At 39.8% G+C, this 19,405-nt stretch overlaps 2 protein-coding genes across 2 annotated transcripts; both read left to right on the top strand.

The window, feature by feature from the left end:
- The first annotated feature begins 1,560 nt into the window (after positions 1-1,560).
- Positions 1,561-7,684, top strand: LOC140340004 (trypsin-like). Its single transcript, XM_072424947.1, has 5 exons — positions 1,561-1,623; positions 3,480-3,630; positions 4,233-4,486; positions 5,767-5,903; positions 7,358-7,684. The coding sequence occupies exons 1-5, from the start codon at positions 1,584-1,586 to the stop codon at positions 7,505-7,507; spliced, it is 732 nt and encodes a 243-aa protein (XP_072281048.1). The 5' UTR covers positions 1,561-1,583; the 3' UTR covers positions 7,508-7,684.
- A 5,386-nt stretch (positions 7,685-13,070) lies between these two features.
- Positions 13,071-16,241, top strand: LOC140340000 (trypsin-like). The gene is made up of 5 exons (XM_072424944.1): positions 13,071-13,135; positions 14,085-14,238; positions 14,740-14,993; positions 15,101-15,237; positions 16,022-16,241. The coding sequence occupies exons 1-5, from the start codon at positions 13,096-13,098 to the stop codon at positions 16,169-16,171; spliced, it is 735 nt and encodes a 244-aa protein (XP_072281045.1). The 5' UTR covers positions 13,071-13,095; the 3' UTR covers positions 16,172-16,241.
- The last annotated feature ends 3,164 nt before the right edge of the window (positions 16,242-19,405 follow it).

The raw sequence follows: 19,405 nt of genomic DNA, 5'->3' as shown, positions 1-19,405 counted from the left end.
GGGTCGGCATGATCAGGTGCAAAGGGGAGCAGTAGAGAAGGTAAGTAGAAGGACAGGTGATCGGAGGGGCTGGCTGAGGGTGGACAAGGTGACCTGGGGGTGAATAGGGAGCAGAAGTAGGAGCATGGTGAAGCAGCATTTAGGGAGCAAGCTTCCCTTCTGCCCTCCTATTAAGGGTTTGGAGGATTATGGGGGAATGTGATATGCTGGGCTAGAGGGCGGCATTTGTGATATCATGGTAATATTGTGTGAGAGCCCTTCTTAGGTGTGGTGTGGAAAGAAGGAATATTTTAATAATGGTGTCAGAGATTATAATCAGAAGGCAGACACTGAGGCCTGGATAAGCCAAGTTGGAACTTTCCAAGGACTTCAACCATATGGGATCACTCTGGTGAAAGGTTGGCATTGGTGGGCCAAGTTGGACATTTTTTATTATTATTATTATTATTGTTATTATTAAAAGTATGGGGCACTCTTGTTGTTTTATAGATTAACTATTAGGTAAAAAGTTCTATGAATAATAAATGAAGTGTTCTGTATAGTCATTTATACTCACAATGTCAGTGTCTGTCTTCATTTTGAGTAGATGGGAAGATTTATTAGAGTTTGGTAGCGATCCTCCGAGCAACCTGCATCAAGATTTTTTTTCATTGTCCATTTACCTTTTTATAAATCCACAATTAGGATAAAATATTGAGAAATTTCTATAATAGTTGGGAAATGGTTGACTGCAGATCCTAAATCTCCATAAAAAAGGATAAAATGAAAATTAATATTTGCAAAATAATTTCTGGGTCCTAAGTACTTTGGTCACCAAATCAAAGGTCTTATGGGCAGCAATAAATCCCCAATGGGGCAAAAACTTCTGAACCATTCTCAGAATTACAAAATGGAAAAAAAGTTGTGTATATATCTTTAAAGTTATGAAATTGAACCCTTCAATGTTGTCTGTACACTGCTTTGAAATTCATCACAGCTAGTTTTATTGTCTGGGCCCTACGTTTGTTCCTGGAGGTTTTGTAACGACTTGTCGTCCTGAGCAGAACCTCCCAACATCTATCACATCGCCCCACGTCAGTGCCAAGTTGGTGGATTTTTAAAGTTTGTGCGGTTGGCTTTGGTGTATTCGGAGAAGTCAAGTAATGAAAGGCAACAACCTCACCAGCAACACCACTGCTGCAATTTGTGGACAAACAGAAGGAAAGCAATTGGTCGCTGTCGTATGTCATTTGTGTTAGGCACAGCAACACTTTTTTTATAATTTTGCTTTGTGTGTATAACTCATTCTACTGATAAAAATATCTGAGTTGAGCAAAAACACAGCTATTGATTAGATGTAAAAAAGTGTTTTGTTTGTTAGGATATAGTGAAACGTTCAAATGTTTATTATTGGACGTCGGCTCTCGTGGGAGAGTTCCCATTTGGTTCACAATTGTGAAACAGTTCTGTTAGCAAGGACACTGATAAATGTACATTTCATCTATATCTCAGTGTAGCTTAATGATTGCTCAAATATGTAACTTGGAGGAGTTTACAAATGGTTTATAAATAGTGCTGACATTGAGGTGAGGCTGATTTCCAGCATGAAGCTTCTTGTGGTTTGCATGCTCCTCGGGGCTGCCGGTGAGTACATGGATGGATGCTGATAATGCTGCTTTTCAGATATTTGCCTTTATGTGTACGCTGGACATGCTCCATCCAGCAAGTGATCAATAGTTTATCAATCTGAAAACCATAATCATTTCCCAAACAGATTTTATCAAAAATTCCTTATTTAAATCCTTTGAAACACGGCTTTGCACAGCTCAGGGTGCTACAATGATGCTTATGTTGATCACTCCCATTTCTAGATCAATAGAATGTCTGATTTTACCGATCAATGTTTGATTAGTCAATTGATCATTGGTCAAAACCAATCAAGAAAGACCAAAGTTTTGAACAGATTTTTATTCAACTCAATGTTTTTATGTGATCAAATTTAAAGCCAAGGTGTAATGTGTATGCCCAGCATAATGCTTCCCACTTCCCATAGTGCCATTTTTAAAATCCCTTTTTACAATTTGAGAACTGTCCTTGGTCTCCCGTGTTGGGTTGGGTGGTTCATGGCTGGTATTTCCCTGATGGGAAGGATCAAAGAAGATTTCGGAAAGATGATTGTTAACTCAGCAAAGTCAATTTTCACATTTTTAACATTTTGTAATTAGGGTGACATTGTAATCATGGTAATCCTACTAACCCATGCAAGTTAAAATCCAGATTTATTTTTTCAGTGTTTCGTGATTGGGTGTTCAAAATAAAAAAAAAACCTAATCTTATTCCCTAAACTAATTAAAATATCACTATGCTATTTAAGGGATTAGATTAGTCTAAGATTACATTTTCACTAAAGAAAATCCTTGGCCAATCAGGAACCTTATTTAATGTAAGTAAATGCAATTTTTTTGTACGCCTGATTCACCATTCAGATTCAGATTACAGATTTGCAGATTCAGCATATTTTTAAATTATGCCTGTAAAGTGGAAACATTTTTTAAAAAATGGTTAAAATCCTAATGTTTAATAAAAAATAGAACTAAATTTCTTTCTTTAAAATACCTTCTGATGCTTTTTCATGTATTCAGTAATGTATCAGTACTGCAGGGGGGTTCCTTAAAGGTTTACCCCACTTTCCCCACCATAGTGTGTTGGGAACTGTCTTCCAATATTAGCACACAGAACCTGCTTGGAGAAGTAGAGGTCATTGAACCAGACAAGTCCAGCCTTGAGCATTCTCAATCATGGTCACTTTTCCGGGTGGAATCCCATGAAGGACCCCTAATTATTAGTGAAATGCATAAATTACCACTGGGTTGCTTTTCTATCACCAAAGGATAAGTATAATTTAAAACAAATTGCCTTTAACCCCTTTGCTTGACCTAACCCTTCTATACCTTCACATATACCTTGACCTGATGGCGTTGGTTGTACTGATTTCTTACATCCAGCCAAGTCTTCTGTCTTGGCAATGCCAGCACATCACAGCACCGTAGACTTTTATGGAGCAGTTTCATGTTACTTTGCCTTCTTGACACGGCTCAGTAGAAATATTAGAGCTAGGGCAGTAAAGTTTTGCACTGCTGGAAGCAAACGGTGAGTCCAAGGTCTTGTCAGTATGTAAATCCCCACTCACTGCTACTGAAAGCGGTGGAAAGCCCTCCAAGCATTGACCTCTTCCGAATCCCAGCACATATAATATATTCCTATTTCTCCAAAGTCATGTTGTTGTCTACAAATAATTCCTATATTATGCTTTCTCTGTGGATCCAAAGTGATTTTGATATGCGGTTTGGCCTGGTTGGCCAAACATTTATAATATTTAGATTTATTTAAAAATGCCTGAATGTAAAGAAAAACCAAAAGCATTTATTTTACCTGGACTGTATAGATATTGTGCATACATCTTTCCTAGTGTATCTTCTGTAACTTGCTGTCTGTCACAGCTGCCCTTGACGATGATAAGATTGTTGGAGGTTACGTCTGTACCCAGAACTCTGTGCCATGGCAAGTGTCACTGAATGCCGGCTATCACTTCTGTGGAGGGTCCCTGATCAACAGCCAATGGGTGGTCTCTGCTGCTCATTGCCATAAACAGTAAGTAGACAATTTTCCAATAGTATTGCATCCTCTACCTTGGTGTAGACATTTAAGCTTAGGTCGTTTCCATTTGTAGACAATCATTTCATCTGAACCCCATTTGTATCAATGTCTGCTAGATCAGTTGATGGCTAGAAGGAAGTTAAAGTCCAAATACAAGCTGCCCCTCACCAAAGGACACCCTTCCCCTTGATGGCCCTAGAGGCGTGTCATTATTTTTATAATTCATTTGATACTTTTTGCAATTGCTGTCTGTCTTCGGTCTCTTGGGTTGAGGAGCATTGGGTGTCTTTCAATCTAGTAGACTGAGGACATCTTGTGATAGGAATGGTGACTTCAACCCTACTACATGGAGAGGAGAGGTGAGGAGTTATTAATAATTAATAATAATGTTATTGTGGAGTTGTGTGAGTTGGGGAATGGCTGTCTTGCACAGGAAGCTAAGATTGTGGAGAAGTATAAAGGAATGGTTGGGGAAGCAGACTTCACCTAAACTCTACATGAAGCTTCTCATGTAAATACACTACAATGCAAATGGTATAAAATATTATTGTAAAGGTTTTGAGTGTGATATATAAATTATGATCTTGTTTCCAAAGAAAGGTGGAACTCAGGCTGGGAGAACACAACATCTTTGTAAATGAAGGAACTGAACAGTTTATCAGCAACTCCAAGTCCATCAGACATCCAAAATACAATTCCCGAACCCTGGACAATGACATTCTGTTGATCAAGCTCTCCACCCCCGCTGTGCTCAATAACTACGTCAATGTCATACCCCTTCCCTCAAGCTGTGTCGGTGCCGGGGCCAGCTGTCTGATCTCTGGCTGGGGAAACACACTTAGCAGTGGATGTAAGTCTAAATGATCCAATATATATTATGTAGAATAGATAATAATATTATACTATTGAGATTTTCATTTTCTGGGACAACAATTTATTACATCTATACCACATAAGTGTTTGGGTTGCATATCTACTTTCCTCTCCCCAGCAGTATAAAGACGTTACAATGCAATGGCTATCTGTGTCCATTGGGATTTTCTATTACACCCTTCCCTTAAGACACAACAGGAAATAGGAGGAAGTCTCCTCAAAGTGAGGGAAATCCTTTTCTTTGCAGTTGTGCCCTATTACAAAAATAATTGAGCTATACAATTGACATGCTTACCTACTTCACCTTGCTGTGACCCTAAAGCTGCAATGTAACCTTATACTTGAACATTTCCCTTGCCATGCTTCACAGTGTGTATGAAGTTTTGCTCCTGGAATTCTGTCTTGGTTTGTGCCGAACGTCTACTATGTTGACCAGTGACCTTTTTTAACATGAGGGAATCCCTTAAGATAGTTTTCACGTCTTCAGGGACCCCTGGCTATAATTACTATATATCCACAGCTCACAGTACATTAGTGTGGTCTTTAGAAAGAATGCCTCTTACATTGCTGGCCATTAGGAAGACCTCCAAGAACTTTACAGATGGCCAAATTTAAATCCAGACAATTCAATGCCCACTTACCTACCTTTGGAGCCAGACTACAGTTTGCCATTGAATATATAAAGTTGTTTGTCTACAGCAGTGTTTCTCAACCAGGATTCCTCCATAGGTTGCTGGGATTTCCCTGAGCAATGAGCAGTTTGTGACTGTCAGGTCAGTATAAGTGACACCAACGATCTTTTTAGATTTCTTTTCTTTGCAAGAATTTTGGGCATCCACAACCCTTATTCTGGGGGACCTTGGAGAACTTGCTTGATCTTGGCGTAATGATGGTACACACATCAGTTGCAAAGAGAACACTGAGATAGATGGAATTTTCCTAAGGAGTATGGTGTAGGAACCTGAGCACTGCTACACTTTATTTAATTTTTATTAACTTGAAGTCCTGGTATGGATGTACTTACTGGTCATGTGACAATCCTGCCATTCATTTTTATTCAATTAGATTATGATAGGTCAATTGTATCTATCACTTGATCAATCAAACTACCTATATCTGTGGGCATTATTCCAAGGATGATCCAATGTTTGCCTCTTCCAATATATTGTAGAAAGTGTAGGGCACATGGCTGAGTATACGGATTGTAATGCCCATAGTCTATGTTGCTCATCTGAATTTAGTTCCTTTTCCTTCCAGCCAATTACCCGGATCTCCTGCACTGTGTTGATGCTCCAGTCCTGACTGATGCACAATGTAACAATGCCTACCCTGGAGAAATCACCGCTAACATGATATGCGTTGGCTACTTGGAAGGAGGAAAAGATTCCTGCCAGGTAATGTGTTTGGTTTTAAGGGTAGTGGCCTAAAAGAGGCTGGGTCCTATCTTGGATAATTTATCAAAAGAAAATCCAAGCAGTCTATAATACCTCCTGTGCCTGTAACGCCTCCCCAAATGTTTGCTGCCTAATAAAAAGAGAATGGCTCCAAATGCCCTTTTATTTACCCATTCATGGGATGCTCCAGGCCCAGGTCTTCTCCTTTGTTCTTTTTACAACTGGTGAGGTTCTTCTTTGGGTCATCACATCACTGTAGGGGTCCTGTAGGGATCTAGAAATGGATACAGTGTCATCAGTGCAATGAAACAGAGAGGGGGTACATCTGAATCTGTAATCCACTGCACCCCTAACTATCACCCCGATGCCAAGGGACCTGGATGGTGGATTTAGGTAAGTATACCTTCCTATGCCGATTCCTAATTCTAAATGGAGGATTTTTGTGACTAGTTAGGAACAAACTATTGTATTTTAGTATTTTAGTTTAGAACAAAATAAAAATAAATACCAAGCTGGGTAGAAACTATAATTGGCAGGACCAAAACACATTGGGCTTGATTTATTAAAGCTCTCCAAGGCTGGAGAAGATACATCTATCAGTGTGATCCAGCAAACGTGGAACAGCTTTTCTATTTGTTAGCAAATAAATGTTTTGAAACCTGGAAAAGACCCATTCCAGATTTTTGGATCACCCAGGTTCACTGATAAAAGTCTATCCTGTCCAGCCTTGGAGAGCTTTATTAAATAGGACCTATTGTGCGGGCATGGTCTGCTAGAATTCCTAATTGATTTAACTGATTGTACACAAATGTCCTTGGCATCTGGCAGCTGTATCTGATGTATAGAAGTACACCTTGTGCCCTAATCCTATTCTGGCCCCTAACCCTAGGGTTAAGGTTAATCCTCCCTACCAGGTACAGCAAGAATCTAGCTGATAATATATAACGGGTTCAATGTCCAGCCCAGAGAATCTAGCTTGCAGCCAGTAACAAGTGCCCACAGCAGCTGGTAAGAGCCAGGCACGTAGAAGCCCATGCTTGGTGCCAAATCCAATCACTGAACATTGGCAAAGTCCGCTTTATTGCCTTCAGGCTGGATGAGAAACGTCCGGGTCATATTCCACAAGGACATGAAGCTGAACCAAGCCTACAAGTAACGGTAAAGTGCAACGTAAAAAAGTAATCTTTGCAATATATGGACACATCGGTGTTTTGCCCTAAAAAACGGTTGCATGTAAAAATATTTCTTAGGACACCAATAGAGATCTGATGAGATTTTTGCACCCCATGCACTATGACCTCCTCAGAAACAAACAGAAACATTAAAGCAGCCACCAAATCTACAAAAGCTGCAAATTATTACACTTTTGTTCTTGGCTTTAGATATGAAATAAATTGCTTTAGAATGATAACCAAATCCTTTCTGATCATGATATGCATGTTTTTACCCCTCAGGGTGACTCCGGTGGCCCCGTGGTGTGCAATGGAGAATTACAGGGTGTTGTCTCCTGGGGATACGGCTGTGCCCAGAAGAACTACCCCGGTGTCTACACCAAGGTCTGCAACTACAACTCCTGGATCCAGGACACTATCGCTGCCAATTAAGAACAAATATGTCCGATTGTTACCGGATTTTATTATTATTACATATGATTGTAATGTCATAAAGAGAATATTAGTGCTTCATCATGACTTATAGCTGAACTATAGGCAGGTAAAGGATATGCAAATGAATGAATATCTGTATTCAATAACACATCAATAAATGAATGTCTCAATTGCAAACAATGCAAGTACTTGAATTGGACCCAGATTCAGCCATTTTTAGTCTCTGTATGGCTGGGCTTAAGTGTAAAAGGATGAAACAGCACAGGAAGCCAATCATTTTGTGAGCTGTCAAGAAGCATGCTGATAGGAGAAGGAATCAACGTGACAAAGAGATGAGCTGATCACTATTGTGCTTCTTTCAGACTCTAGAGGTAGAAAAAAAGTATTGCAGGGGAAATCTCTGGGCTGAATATTGCAGCAAACAATGTTTTAATATTATTTTTTGTTTGTCTATCAACATGTTTTTATTATGCTGTTTATGTGCCATTCGATCCCTAGGAGAACTAAACGTGTCCTTTTATAAGGCAGCCAGCAGTGCTAAGGGCAAGCAAGAAAGCAAGTAAAGGGGGGTTAAGAAACACTTATGGTACATGTCCTTACCTACTGAACTTGTCTTATTACTCCCAGCCACTCAATCATTCTTATACACAGATATTATTGGTCAAATTCACTTTACAATTTACCTAAAAACCAGAGGTTGGACTAAGTCATCACCCTTTAAGTCCAAGTCGAGTCCTAAGTCATTGACACCAAGTCTCAAGTCAAAGTCTCAAGTCACCAAGAACTCTTCCAAGTTGAGTCGCAAGTCAAGTCACTTCATTTGCGTGTAGAAACAAAGCTCTGAGCACAGGATCACATTCTAAGTCCAGGGCTTTCGCCTATGACAGCTGAAGGGGGCAGGGAGGAAGGCAGTGAGGCTTCTGTAACACCACCCTCCTCCTCACCCCCTTCAGCTGTCATAGGAGAAACCCAGAAGTCAAGTCGCAAGTCGTGTTGCAAGTTGCTGGGCAAAACCCCCAACTCGAGTTCCAACCTCTGCTAAAAACTGACAGAGTGTTTCTGGTCTGGGGAATCCTTACCACACTCACAATCTGATCTAAATCCAATAAAAAAACTAAATTCAATGCAGTTCATAGTGAATTAATGTTCACTGTGGATAGTCAATTTCCCCATACAAGTCAAGACACTTTATGAACTAAAAAAACATAATGGTGGAAGGCAGGATCATATGTGATGTATGCAAGTCACCTAGAGCACCACCTATTGGTGGGGTCAGTGATTATTTGTCCTTCCTTCCTGCCCCCCCTATGCACGAGCATAGATCAATCCCAAACATTCAGAGATTGTGTAAATCATTGGAGCAAGATCTCTATCCACCTAAAGGATTTGAGTGTTAGCCAACTTTATGTATTATGGTTCCACCTGTTACATTCTCCACAATGTAGAATGCATTTAAAAAAAATCCCAAAGGGATGGTAGAAGCTCCTCTACAGCGGGTGTACAGACCCGGGAACTTGGTGCAGGGATCTTACCAATGGAGTCTCAGAAAGATAGAAGACAATTATCTAAGAAGGACATTAGTTGGGGTGATAACATATATAGCAGTAACACAATGGCAGCTTAGTGACTACCTAAAGAGCTCACATTGATGGTCATGAAGTGTTGTGGTTTATACTTATATATACTATACTACTATATGTAAATGCAGCAACCTCTGCTACTTTGAACTATTACTTTTGACTAGCAGAGGCATATAATGCACCCACCCCTATTAATGACACCGTTTTATAAAAAGAAAGAAAGACACAAACTAAAGGTCCCCCAAAAACTTACCTGAAATGGCAGTCAAGTAGCTGGGCAGGTTCATTTTTTCGATCTTACTCTTTGCAGTATTGGTGCTTTTTCTTTGGAAGGTCCAGGTCTTCTACTTTTCACATGTACACTAGCTGGAGATGTTATCCATTACAAAGTGGCCTTCAATCCTAAATAATGGGATCGTAACAGGACCTTGATGGGAGAATGGTAGAGATTCTTGGAGAGAAATCCCTGGCCAGGGACGGTTACGTGGCCACAGATTCAGGTAACCAATCAGAACAATTTTTAAAGGGAAAAATCCCAACAGACTTTCACAGGTGACATGTTAATAAAATCATTATCTTTTTGGCATCTTTTCAGTGATATCATGTTATAAAGTGTTATAAAGGTTTAGGAAATGTATCACCTCCAGATTGTACAGCTGGTCACCTTCTCATAACTGCAAACCTCACCATTAATTTGGAGCGTCTTCCAGCAATTCAACTCCAATTCGTTCCAGGTCTGACAAATGCTTTAAGATCCAAAATTCTCATAGACAGCCACACACATTGCATTCTAATTGTACAATTTTCTTCGGGTTTACCAAAATCTAAAACGAACAAGTAGCCGGTTCACAAACTGTAATGGAGAGAAAAATAGGTAGAGTGCTCACAAAATACACATTTCTCTGAAAAACATACAGAGAAACCCTCCTAGTTGTGACATTTAATGAATGTGAAAGGGTTTTTCTTGTTACCCTGATGGTGGAAGAAAAAACAACCAGATGATCCCATTCGGATCCTGCCACATTATTTGGTGGCCCACATAAACCCATATAGCAATTGTAAGGCCCTGGTCCAGCACTCCCCAGACACCATTTCCCTAATCTAACGCTGCACTCTTCGCTCAGCCTCGGGAGACTTCCCAGCACTCCCGGGACTTCTGTGTCCAAGGAATGGGGTCTTAGGAAGGAATGGCAGGGGACCGGGAGCTCACAAATAAAGAAGTACCAAGATTCCAGCAAAGACAAGTCCAGAATACAGAGCAGAGGTCATATACAGAATAGCCAAAAACCAGACGAGGTACCCAAGGGCAAAACACAAGCAGAGTCGGAGTCACAGGCAAAAGGTTGGTTGGTCAGAAACAGGCAAGGTTAGCAACAGTAAATCGGACGAATACGTACCAGCAGCAAGTTAGCTAAGCTTAACACTACAACAGGCACTGGGGACTGGGAGCAGAGAGGCGATAAAGTCCCAGCAGCCAATGTCAGGAACTAATCTGCCTCCAAAATCCCCTTCAGCTGTGCACAGCCTCAGAGTGTGCTGGGGATGCCAAAAAATACATCTAAGGCAGCACGGCTAAAGGGAAGAAGGGGATTCTGCTATTTTTTTATTCAATATGACATGAATTCTGCATTGCTGGACAAAATAGGCGGTGTGGGATATTGCAGTGACGCACAGCACAGAATCACCACTTAATAAGTGTTTCCTAACAGCAAACAGTGTTTGGAAGCCAAAGAGGGGTCCTAATACCTGATTTATGGGACAGACGTGGTCATAAATCACCAAATTGTAAAGTAATAGACCGGCATTGGAATAAATGATGCATGTTTTTTATATGTTCCTGTCTATTGGCTTGTTGTACATTACTTTTATGGTAAATGGGATGAATGCTCCCTACATTTGTGGTCACAAGCAGGAATGCCTCCCTCAGATATTTTGGTAAATACAGATCATTGGTGTCAATGGTTTTATATTTGGGAGGCAGTCATGGCCTGCTGTGCAAATAACTCGTAACAACTTCTAGGTGAGAATTAAAGTGAGTATTGCTAACCAGGTACCCCCGATTAGTGGGATGGTGCCAATGAATTGTTTGGGTGCCAACGCCTTTTATGTCCAATGGTTGGACCTTGCAATAAAGATAAGAAGGAAAAGGGGGAAACAGGCTTTTTTTTAAGGCACAAATATCTACCTATATAAAAACAATAATAGCTTTATTAGAAAACACAAAATTTTGGTTTAAAATATTGCATATAACAATATAGTATGAAATAATGAAAATCACACGAAACTCAATGATAAATTGAATTGGATAATTGGAACAAGACAACACAAACTTTCAATCCAATTTATCATTGAGTATCTAACTTCTAGATGAGGCCAGATTTTTATTTTTTTCTCCTAGGTTAGATAGTGTGTGCTACCCCTTCCCTGCAGGCAAAACCAGCATGTGATGCTACAGCAGAAGATGTGATGATTAGTGTTGGTTGAATATCTCACAATTCGATTGGACAGCTATTCTATGGAATAGGGCGATATTGTTCGGGTGATCGAACGTCGAATTCGAACACCCTTAAAATTAATAGGGGGAAAATTTGGGGTATATTTCGGGACTGTGTAGAACTGCAAGAGCAATCAGGGGAGCAGAGCTGACAGCTCTGGCTCTTGCTCTTGCAGCCCTAGCAAAACTATATTATGTGTCTTTGATAAAGATTCTCTATCCAAGAACACAGGAGTCCCACAGGATCCGTACCTAGAGGCTACATGAGGAAGATTGGCTGGGGAAAGGAAAATCCTGATGGCGCTTGAGCTGTCATCAGGGTTTACCTTTCCTCAGCCAATCACAGAGCACTAGGGGTGATGAATGGGGAGACTTGTCCTCATTTAACGTCTAGTGCCCGGGGATCCCACACTGACAGGAGGATTCATCCTGTCATTGTGGGATAACCTGTAAAAAAATAAAAGTTAGGTACACAAATCACACACACAATAAATTACTTTAACATTAATGCCTCTTTTTTAACACATTTTTTTATACATGAATCAGGTGTTTTTCGGGACGACTTTATCCAAATTCAAACAGCCATATTCGGGTCGAATATAATGGCAACCCGAATTCGAACACCAACAGTAGTGATGATAACCCGGGCAGGAAAAACTCAGAGACTGCTTCTACATGGGTCACTTATACCGTATTCCACATAGGAGTCAGCAAAAGTTTTAGATCTTTTTCTGGTTCTAAAGCCCCAGGAATTCCCCTGCAAATTTACCCAGTAATGGAAGATAGCCGGACACTCTTTTTTACCCCTTTTGACAAAATCCAGGGCTCCAAAAGAATGGTTGCCACTCTCTTGTACCAAAGAGCAGAACTTTAATCCCTTGGCATGTAGCTTTTCCATTTGGGACATGTCTGCTCACAGGGAGCGGCACATTGGCTTCTTCCATACATGATATGCTCCTAGTTCAGGGAATTCAGAGACATCGACTGCAAGCAGGTTGGTAGAGGGCTGGATATGGGTGAGCAACCATTATGATAGTAGACATTACCTTCACATGTGTGGGAGGAAATGCCATCCCTAGGGGCCATTGCATCTGAACATCCTAGGTAGAGGGTCCAGTTTAAATTTTGATGCACTTTGTGGCCCAAACAGATATATAATAATACAACAAATGAAATGGTCAATTTGTGGGCCTTGGAACTTTGTACTTAAAAAGCACATTGTTTAAAAAAAAATTTAATAGATGTTTTTAAAATAAATGTTTTAGGTAACCCAAGTAAAAACAGAAAAAAACATTTCTCTTTTATGTTGTCACACATGGGAATTTTTATACATCAAACCATGTGGCAATCAGGGCAACTGTCCATTAACACGCCACTAAATGATTTATTAAATTACATTTATTCTTGCCAAGGTCATGTATCCTTGGACAGAATCCCACCACACTTCTCTTTCAGGGTATAAAATTAGGACTGGAACAGCCATTATCCACTAAACATTCCAGAGATCAACCATGAAGTTCCTCCTGATCGCAGTGTTCTTGGGCGCAGCCGGTAAGAATTTTATTGCACAATAATAAGGCTTTTTCTTCAGTGTTGACCGAAAGGGAGTATAAGTGGCATGCTGGACTCCAAGTAGGCAGATTCTAGTCTTGTCTTAATGTGTAGGCAGTTGTCTGATCTAGTAAAACCATCAAAGCCACCAAGGCTTGAGTGGAAGCCAGTGCCAGGGCCATTTGGGAAAATCCAGTTTTACACTTTATTTCTACATGAACTATAGTCCTCCTTCATCATTACCTTTACATTATAAAGATCCGCAACGCAGCCATGCCCGGCAGGGTTCCCCTGTTTAGCTGTGTAAATCTTAGAACAGAATGCAATCATAAAAGTAGAACGTTAAGTAGCAGCAAATAAAAGTAAAGTGAGGATTTTACTGAAAGTCTCAACCTAATACAATAATAGGTTACATAGCGGACAGTTCCTTTAGATTCTAGACATAATATCTCATAAATATAACAAAACATAATCAATGTTAATGGCAGATAATGTAGTAGTTGTCTCTTTATCCTGACGCGTTTAACCTATTGGCTTCCTCAGGGGCATATTTGAGCCTTATATTAAGACTTGGAGACTTCAGACCATACTAGAGATAAATGTAGAGGATTAGTATGGATTTTTGGCTGATTGGATAAGTAAACCTTATTGGTTAGGAATCCAAATGGCTAGCTGAGGGTGGTTGGACAAATCTAATGATCATAGGCGTGTTTTGGAGAGGTGTCAGGGCCAAAAAGTTGGATAAGTAGGAAAATTAAACAGTCAACCTGGAAGCCACGAGTCAAGAACTTACTTAGAGCAGAATGGACAGAACTACAAATGGTTTGATAAAATAGTTCCTGTCCATGAATCTTAATATTTATCTGGGCATGTAAAGTTAAGCTTTAAGCAATCTGCTGTAGTAGTTGGTAGATGATTTATTTTTAATAAATTCAATCTTTGATTGCAGCTGCCTTTGATGATGATGACAAAATTGTTGGAGGTTATACCTGCACCAAGAACTCTGTCCCCTACCAGGTCTCTCTGAACTCCGGATACCATTTTTGCGGGGGGTCCCTGATAAGCAGCCTGTGGGTGATCTCCGCTGCTCACTGCTACAAATCGTAAGAACAATTCTTCTTGTTTAAATTCTGAATGTTTCCTGTTTGATATTGAAATAATCAAAGATTACCTGTTTAGAAGAATGTATAGGCTTATAACATTCTCTATAAATCCTCATAAAACAAGCATTATTCTTCCCACCAGTGGTTTAGTGCTTGGAATCTAGGGACAGCCGGGAGACTAGTGTTTACAATAGGAGTTTGGCAATGGCAGGTATTCATTATAAGTTGGGTGATGTTGGAAAGACCAAGGACATCTTGTGAAGAAATGAAAAAGAATATCAGCATTGTAGCAGTCAGGTACTTTTCTTTAGAGGGACCCATTAAACAATAGTTCAAAACATTAACTTCTCCATCCAGTTTCCATATTACTTAACCTAATCGAAAAAATGATGTAAAAATAAATGATGTAAACCTATTTATCCAACAACATGGAATAATAAAGGCCTTCTAGCAATATAATTTGAATTACATTTTGCTATCATGTGATCATTTTTCCAACAGGAGCATTCAGGTCAGACTGGGAGAACATAACATTGCCGTGAATGAGGGCACCGAGCAGTTCATCAACTCCGCCAGAGTCATCAGACATGGAAGCTACAACTCCAGAACTCTGGACAATGACATCATGTTGATCAAGCTCGCCTCTCCCGCCACCCTGAACTCCTACGTCAAGGCTGTTGGTCTGCCCTCTGGCTGTGCCGCCGCTGGCACCAGCTGTCTGATCTCCGGATGGGGCAACACCCTGAGCAGTGGAAGTAAGTCACACAAAATAATTTACTAAACTTGTGTTTTACATCGTAGTCTTGGAAATGTCAATCATGGAAGATTCCTTTTTTGCTTACATTTTTTTTCTTTTTTTTAGCTAACTACCCAGATCTCCTGCAATGTCTGAATGCTCCAATTTTGTCAGACAGCCAGTGCCAAAACTCTTACCCCGGTGAAATCACCAGAAATATGTTCTGTGCCGGCTATTTGAATGGTGGAAAGGATTCTTGCCAGGTAACCTTTGAAAGATGTATGCACATTTGTTTTTGAAGTTGGGACTGATATATACCAGTGTTTTCAACCTATTTAGTGATTCACTGTGTAAAACAATACTTTGCTATCAGACCCTCCACTATTTACATGTGGAGGGTCACAATCATTTGACTAACTACTAGCGAGTAGTACTCTGCTTGTATCATATATAGTATAATTGTGGTATTGAAAGTATATGTACATGTTTCATGTAAAACTCACCCTTCTTTCATCCATGACCTCCCCAACTGGGGTCAGTAGGCCAGGCTCTTCTCTTCAGCAATTCCATACTTACCGGCCCTAATGGCTGAAGCCTCCCATATCTTTGAACTCCAATGGAACATGAAAAGTATGTCTCCTGTGATCATACCCAGACCATTGATTGCTATGTTAAAACATTGGCCCAACATTTCACCTGCTGAGCCACGGCTCTCCAATATGCAGGGAGCTTAAATTTTGCTGACTGCAAAGCTATTGGTCTGACTCAGCTAGGAGGAAGAGGTCCGGGACCTCTGAAGCTGACCACTATTTCCATGCAGAGAACAAGAATTTACATTGTGGTGTTCTTGCAGGGAACAGGCTTTTGTTCTGAGGATTTGATTATCCTCCAGAACTCACACAGGTCTCAAGAACATTGGTAGGGAATCACAAATAAAACCTGATTATGCTCGTTATCTTGAGTGTATATGTACTGGAAAGCAATTCGTATTTCTGTTCCTAAATACTTCAAAAGCATTGATTTGATTGGAACAATTTGTCTTCTCAGGGTGACTCCGGTGGCCCCGTGGTGTGCAATGGACAGCTCCAGGGTGTTGTCTCCTGGGGATACGGCTGTGCCCAGAGGAACTACCCCGGTGTCTACACCAGGGTCTGCAACTACAACTCCTGGATCTCCAGCACTGTGGCTGCCAACTAAACTATTATCCAAAAGGATTATTTCCAATGATCTCACAAACAACCTAAATAAACTTACACCTATACTCTAATTTACAGTGTGCTCTTATTTCTTTTTTGCTATTTAACTACTCAAAATTGTTGTAAAGATTATTGATAATTCAATGCTAATGAAATATCTAACACAAAGACCAAAAAAAGAGGGCATAAAACCGAACGAATAAGTTGGGGAGCCATGATACTGACATTGCCAGATAGGTTGGTTTTCCAATGAACTTCATAGGACTAGTTTCAGCAAAGGGGGTATGGAGGCTTAAAAGTATGTGCTTTCAAATTAGCATTTGCTAAATGCACTTATACCCTTCAAATTGTGCATTCAATTTATCAATAAGCTTTGGATGTTATACTGCGTTTTAGTCCCACTATTGTTGCATACCTTGGTGCTCCCAGTGCTATTATTTTATGTCAATACACCTTGACAAGTAATCTGTGATCCAGAGCACTGCAACACTTGCTGCTTCCAATTCTATTCCACAATATAATATTGTTTGTAGGTAATACAAGGAATGCGCTTCTGGCCATCAATTCCACACTTTGCACCACCACAGCATAGCGTGCCCGCTTATTCCCTCTGGCAGTAGGAGGTCTAGGAATTAGTTGTCTGTCCTCTGCAGCTTGCAGCATTCCGGGCTTTCCTGCACTTTCCATTTGGGATATATCCTTCTCAGCTTCCCCAGCACATACCCCGGGCCATGTGCAGCCAAAGGTGATTTGGAGTTCATGCTGCAGCCAATGAGCAGAGCAGTTCTTGGTCTCAATCCTGCGCTGCTATTGGCCTTTATGGTCCTTATGGTCTTTCTCCTCCCGGCCACCAGTGACGGTATTGTATAACTTGGCTGACTTGCTGCTGGCCATAAGCTGGGCGTGCTGAGGTGGCATAGGGCGCTAAATTGCTGGCCAGAAGTGTGTCTAACAACTAGATAAAAAGTTCCTAACAACTTGTCTAGCTGGTTTAATTTAGGGCCAATAATCCCCCTCCAGACACGCTCTCTTCCCTGTTATCATTGGACTGGGCATACTTTCTGGCACTTTCTGACACACCTCACATTGCTTGAAAATTCAAAACTAAACATGGGAAAAACCTTGAATGAATTTCCAAAATATTGGTGTGTGAAAAACAACTTCTTAAATCAGGAATGAATACATAAAGAACAATGTTTTATTTACTACAAGCCAATTTTTGAGCTTTGCAGTTTGGTAAGTCAAACTATAATGGTTTCACCGGGGTACGTACTATTATACGGCCATAATCAGCACAGCTTGATTTGTCTATGATATGATCTACAAAACTAGATAATGGAAGTGGAAAAACATACAAAAAATGAGCATTGGGTATTTAAAAATCAATCTCGCCATAAAGCTATTTTATAGGTACCAACTCAAAGAAAATGGAAATTCCTATCCATGTTAGATAACCCTGTGCGTCAACATTGCCCCCCCCCTTCTTTTTTTTTGTTTTAATAGAGTACCCACCTGTGGTTAAAATCAACATAAAATGTAACATAAACTATTACCTCTAAAAAAGGCCACAAAAACCCTGGTATCTCAGAGAAAAGAAGAGAACATGACTCAGAACATCATTGGTTATCACCAAATCCAGGTCAACGCCAAGCTTTTTTTGTTTATTCACCACTTTACTTCTAAAGCCATTGTGTTTCCATCTTATTGGTTCTTACTGTTGTTCTTTATTTTTGTCATCATTTCAGGCAGTCGGAGAATGATCAAGACCTGCAGGTTAAGAACAAATGTTGTTAGCACAATGGTTTTGATTGTGATTAGGCACCCAACACATATACCAAAACCAATAAAGTTCTAGGTCACTCTGGGAGAGACAAAGCTTCTAGGGGGTTCTACAGCTTGCACGGAGGTGGTGTGAGCCCTAAAAGGGGCCAAGGCGCAGAGTCTAAGCAGTACACAGGTCGACGCAGGAACATGTTCCATATTCACCAGATTTGGCACCTTGGCACTTTTCTCCTTTTTACTAAATTGTAATGGGTGAATAAGGGAACACGCTTTGTGTCAATGGATACAGGAAAGAAAAAAACATCAGAAACTGATCTGTTCCACATCTTCCACCAGTGGGAAACAAGACGGCATTGGTGCTTCATAGTGAATAGAGAGAATATTAACGGGGACAAACATTGGAATTGTCATAAAAGTCCATTAGAAAATATAGGGTGTATACCTAAACAGGAAAGATTTAAATTGTATAAACCAGATTATTCTGGCAATTGCCCAGCGTGGTGATAAAATGGTAAAGGGTAAAGTAGAGAGAAAGAGAGGCTTTTATGGCATCTTTGTAATTGCTGATAAAACATTGATTTTATTAACACAAGGAAATAAAAGATGTACAAGAACAATTTGCACAAAGTATTGCATTTTTTTCCTAAAAGAGTTCAAGTTGCACAAATCATGAGCATATTATTACTGCCACTGATTATTTGAAGTAAAGTCCCTTAATTCAGTCTCCTTCCCAATAGGTTTCGCCTAATTGGCTTCCTCAGGGGATATGGAAAGTTGTGAAACAGGTTACAAAAATCAGAAAACAGTATACTTTACTTAATGGCATATATGAAAATTACAGCAATCAGAGAAAAAATACAACTAGTTTCAAATGTTACAATAATAGTGTGTCCCAAAAAGATTTACATAATTAAAATAATTTAACTTTTTACAAAGTGAACTAAAATAATTTGTAACAATTGTATCTATATTAATTAATTGCAGCATATGAAGTGGAAACATGGCTCTAAATGATGTTATAATCTTATTACTGATATACCATTTTGATATATGTGTTAGGCATAAATAGTAACTTTAATTGCTTACAATGTAAGCAAAAGAGGCTCAACTTGGTAATACCAAAAGGTTATTCGAAAATCGGTTGGGTGGTCTAGGTCCTGACTGCGTTGGCTAGGGATCTAATAAAGATAGGAATATATATTAAGGTTATAGAAATGAAAAGGTTGGTTCTACAATTGTAGTGTTGGAACTTACATTTGATCAGGTCGATAGGGAAGCTGATTGATTGTATGTTTAGAAAATAATCATGAATTTGTACTGTGATACAAAGCTGAGAAAATAATATCATTATTCCCATTCCGAACAGAAAAATTATTTTCTATTCTAATTATAGAACAAAGTGATTAGTAACGAATATATATCCTACCTTCCAGTGATGTGGGAGTAAGTTTAA

Source organism: Pyxicephalus adspersus, chromosome 10, assembly GCF_032062135.1.
Source record: "Pyxicephalus adspersus chromosome 10, UCB_Pads_2.0, whole genome shotgun sequence".
In the NCBI taxonomy this organism is placed as follows: Eukaryota; Metazoa; Chordata; class Amphibia; order Anura; family Pyxicephalidae; genus Pyxicephalus; species Pyxicephalus adspersus.
The sequence above is the reverse complement of the archived record's forward strand: the minus strand, read 5'-3'. Positions and strand labels throughout refer to the sequence as shown.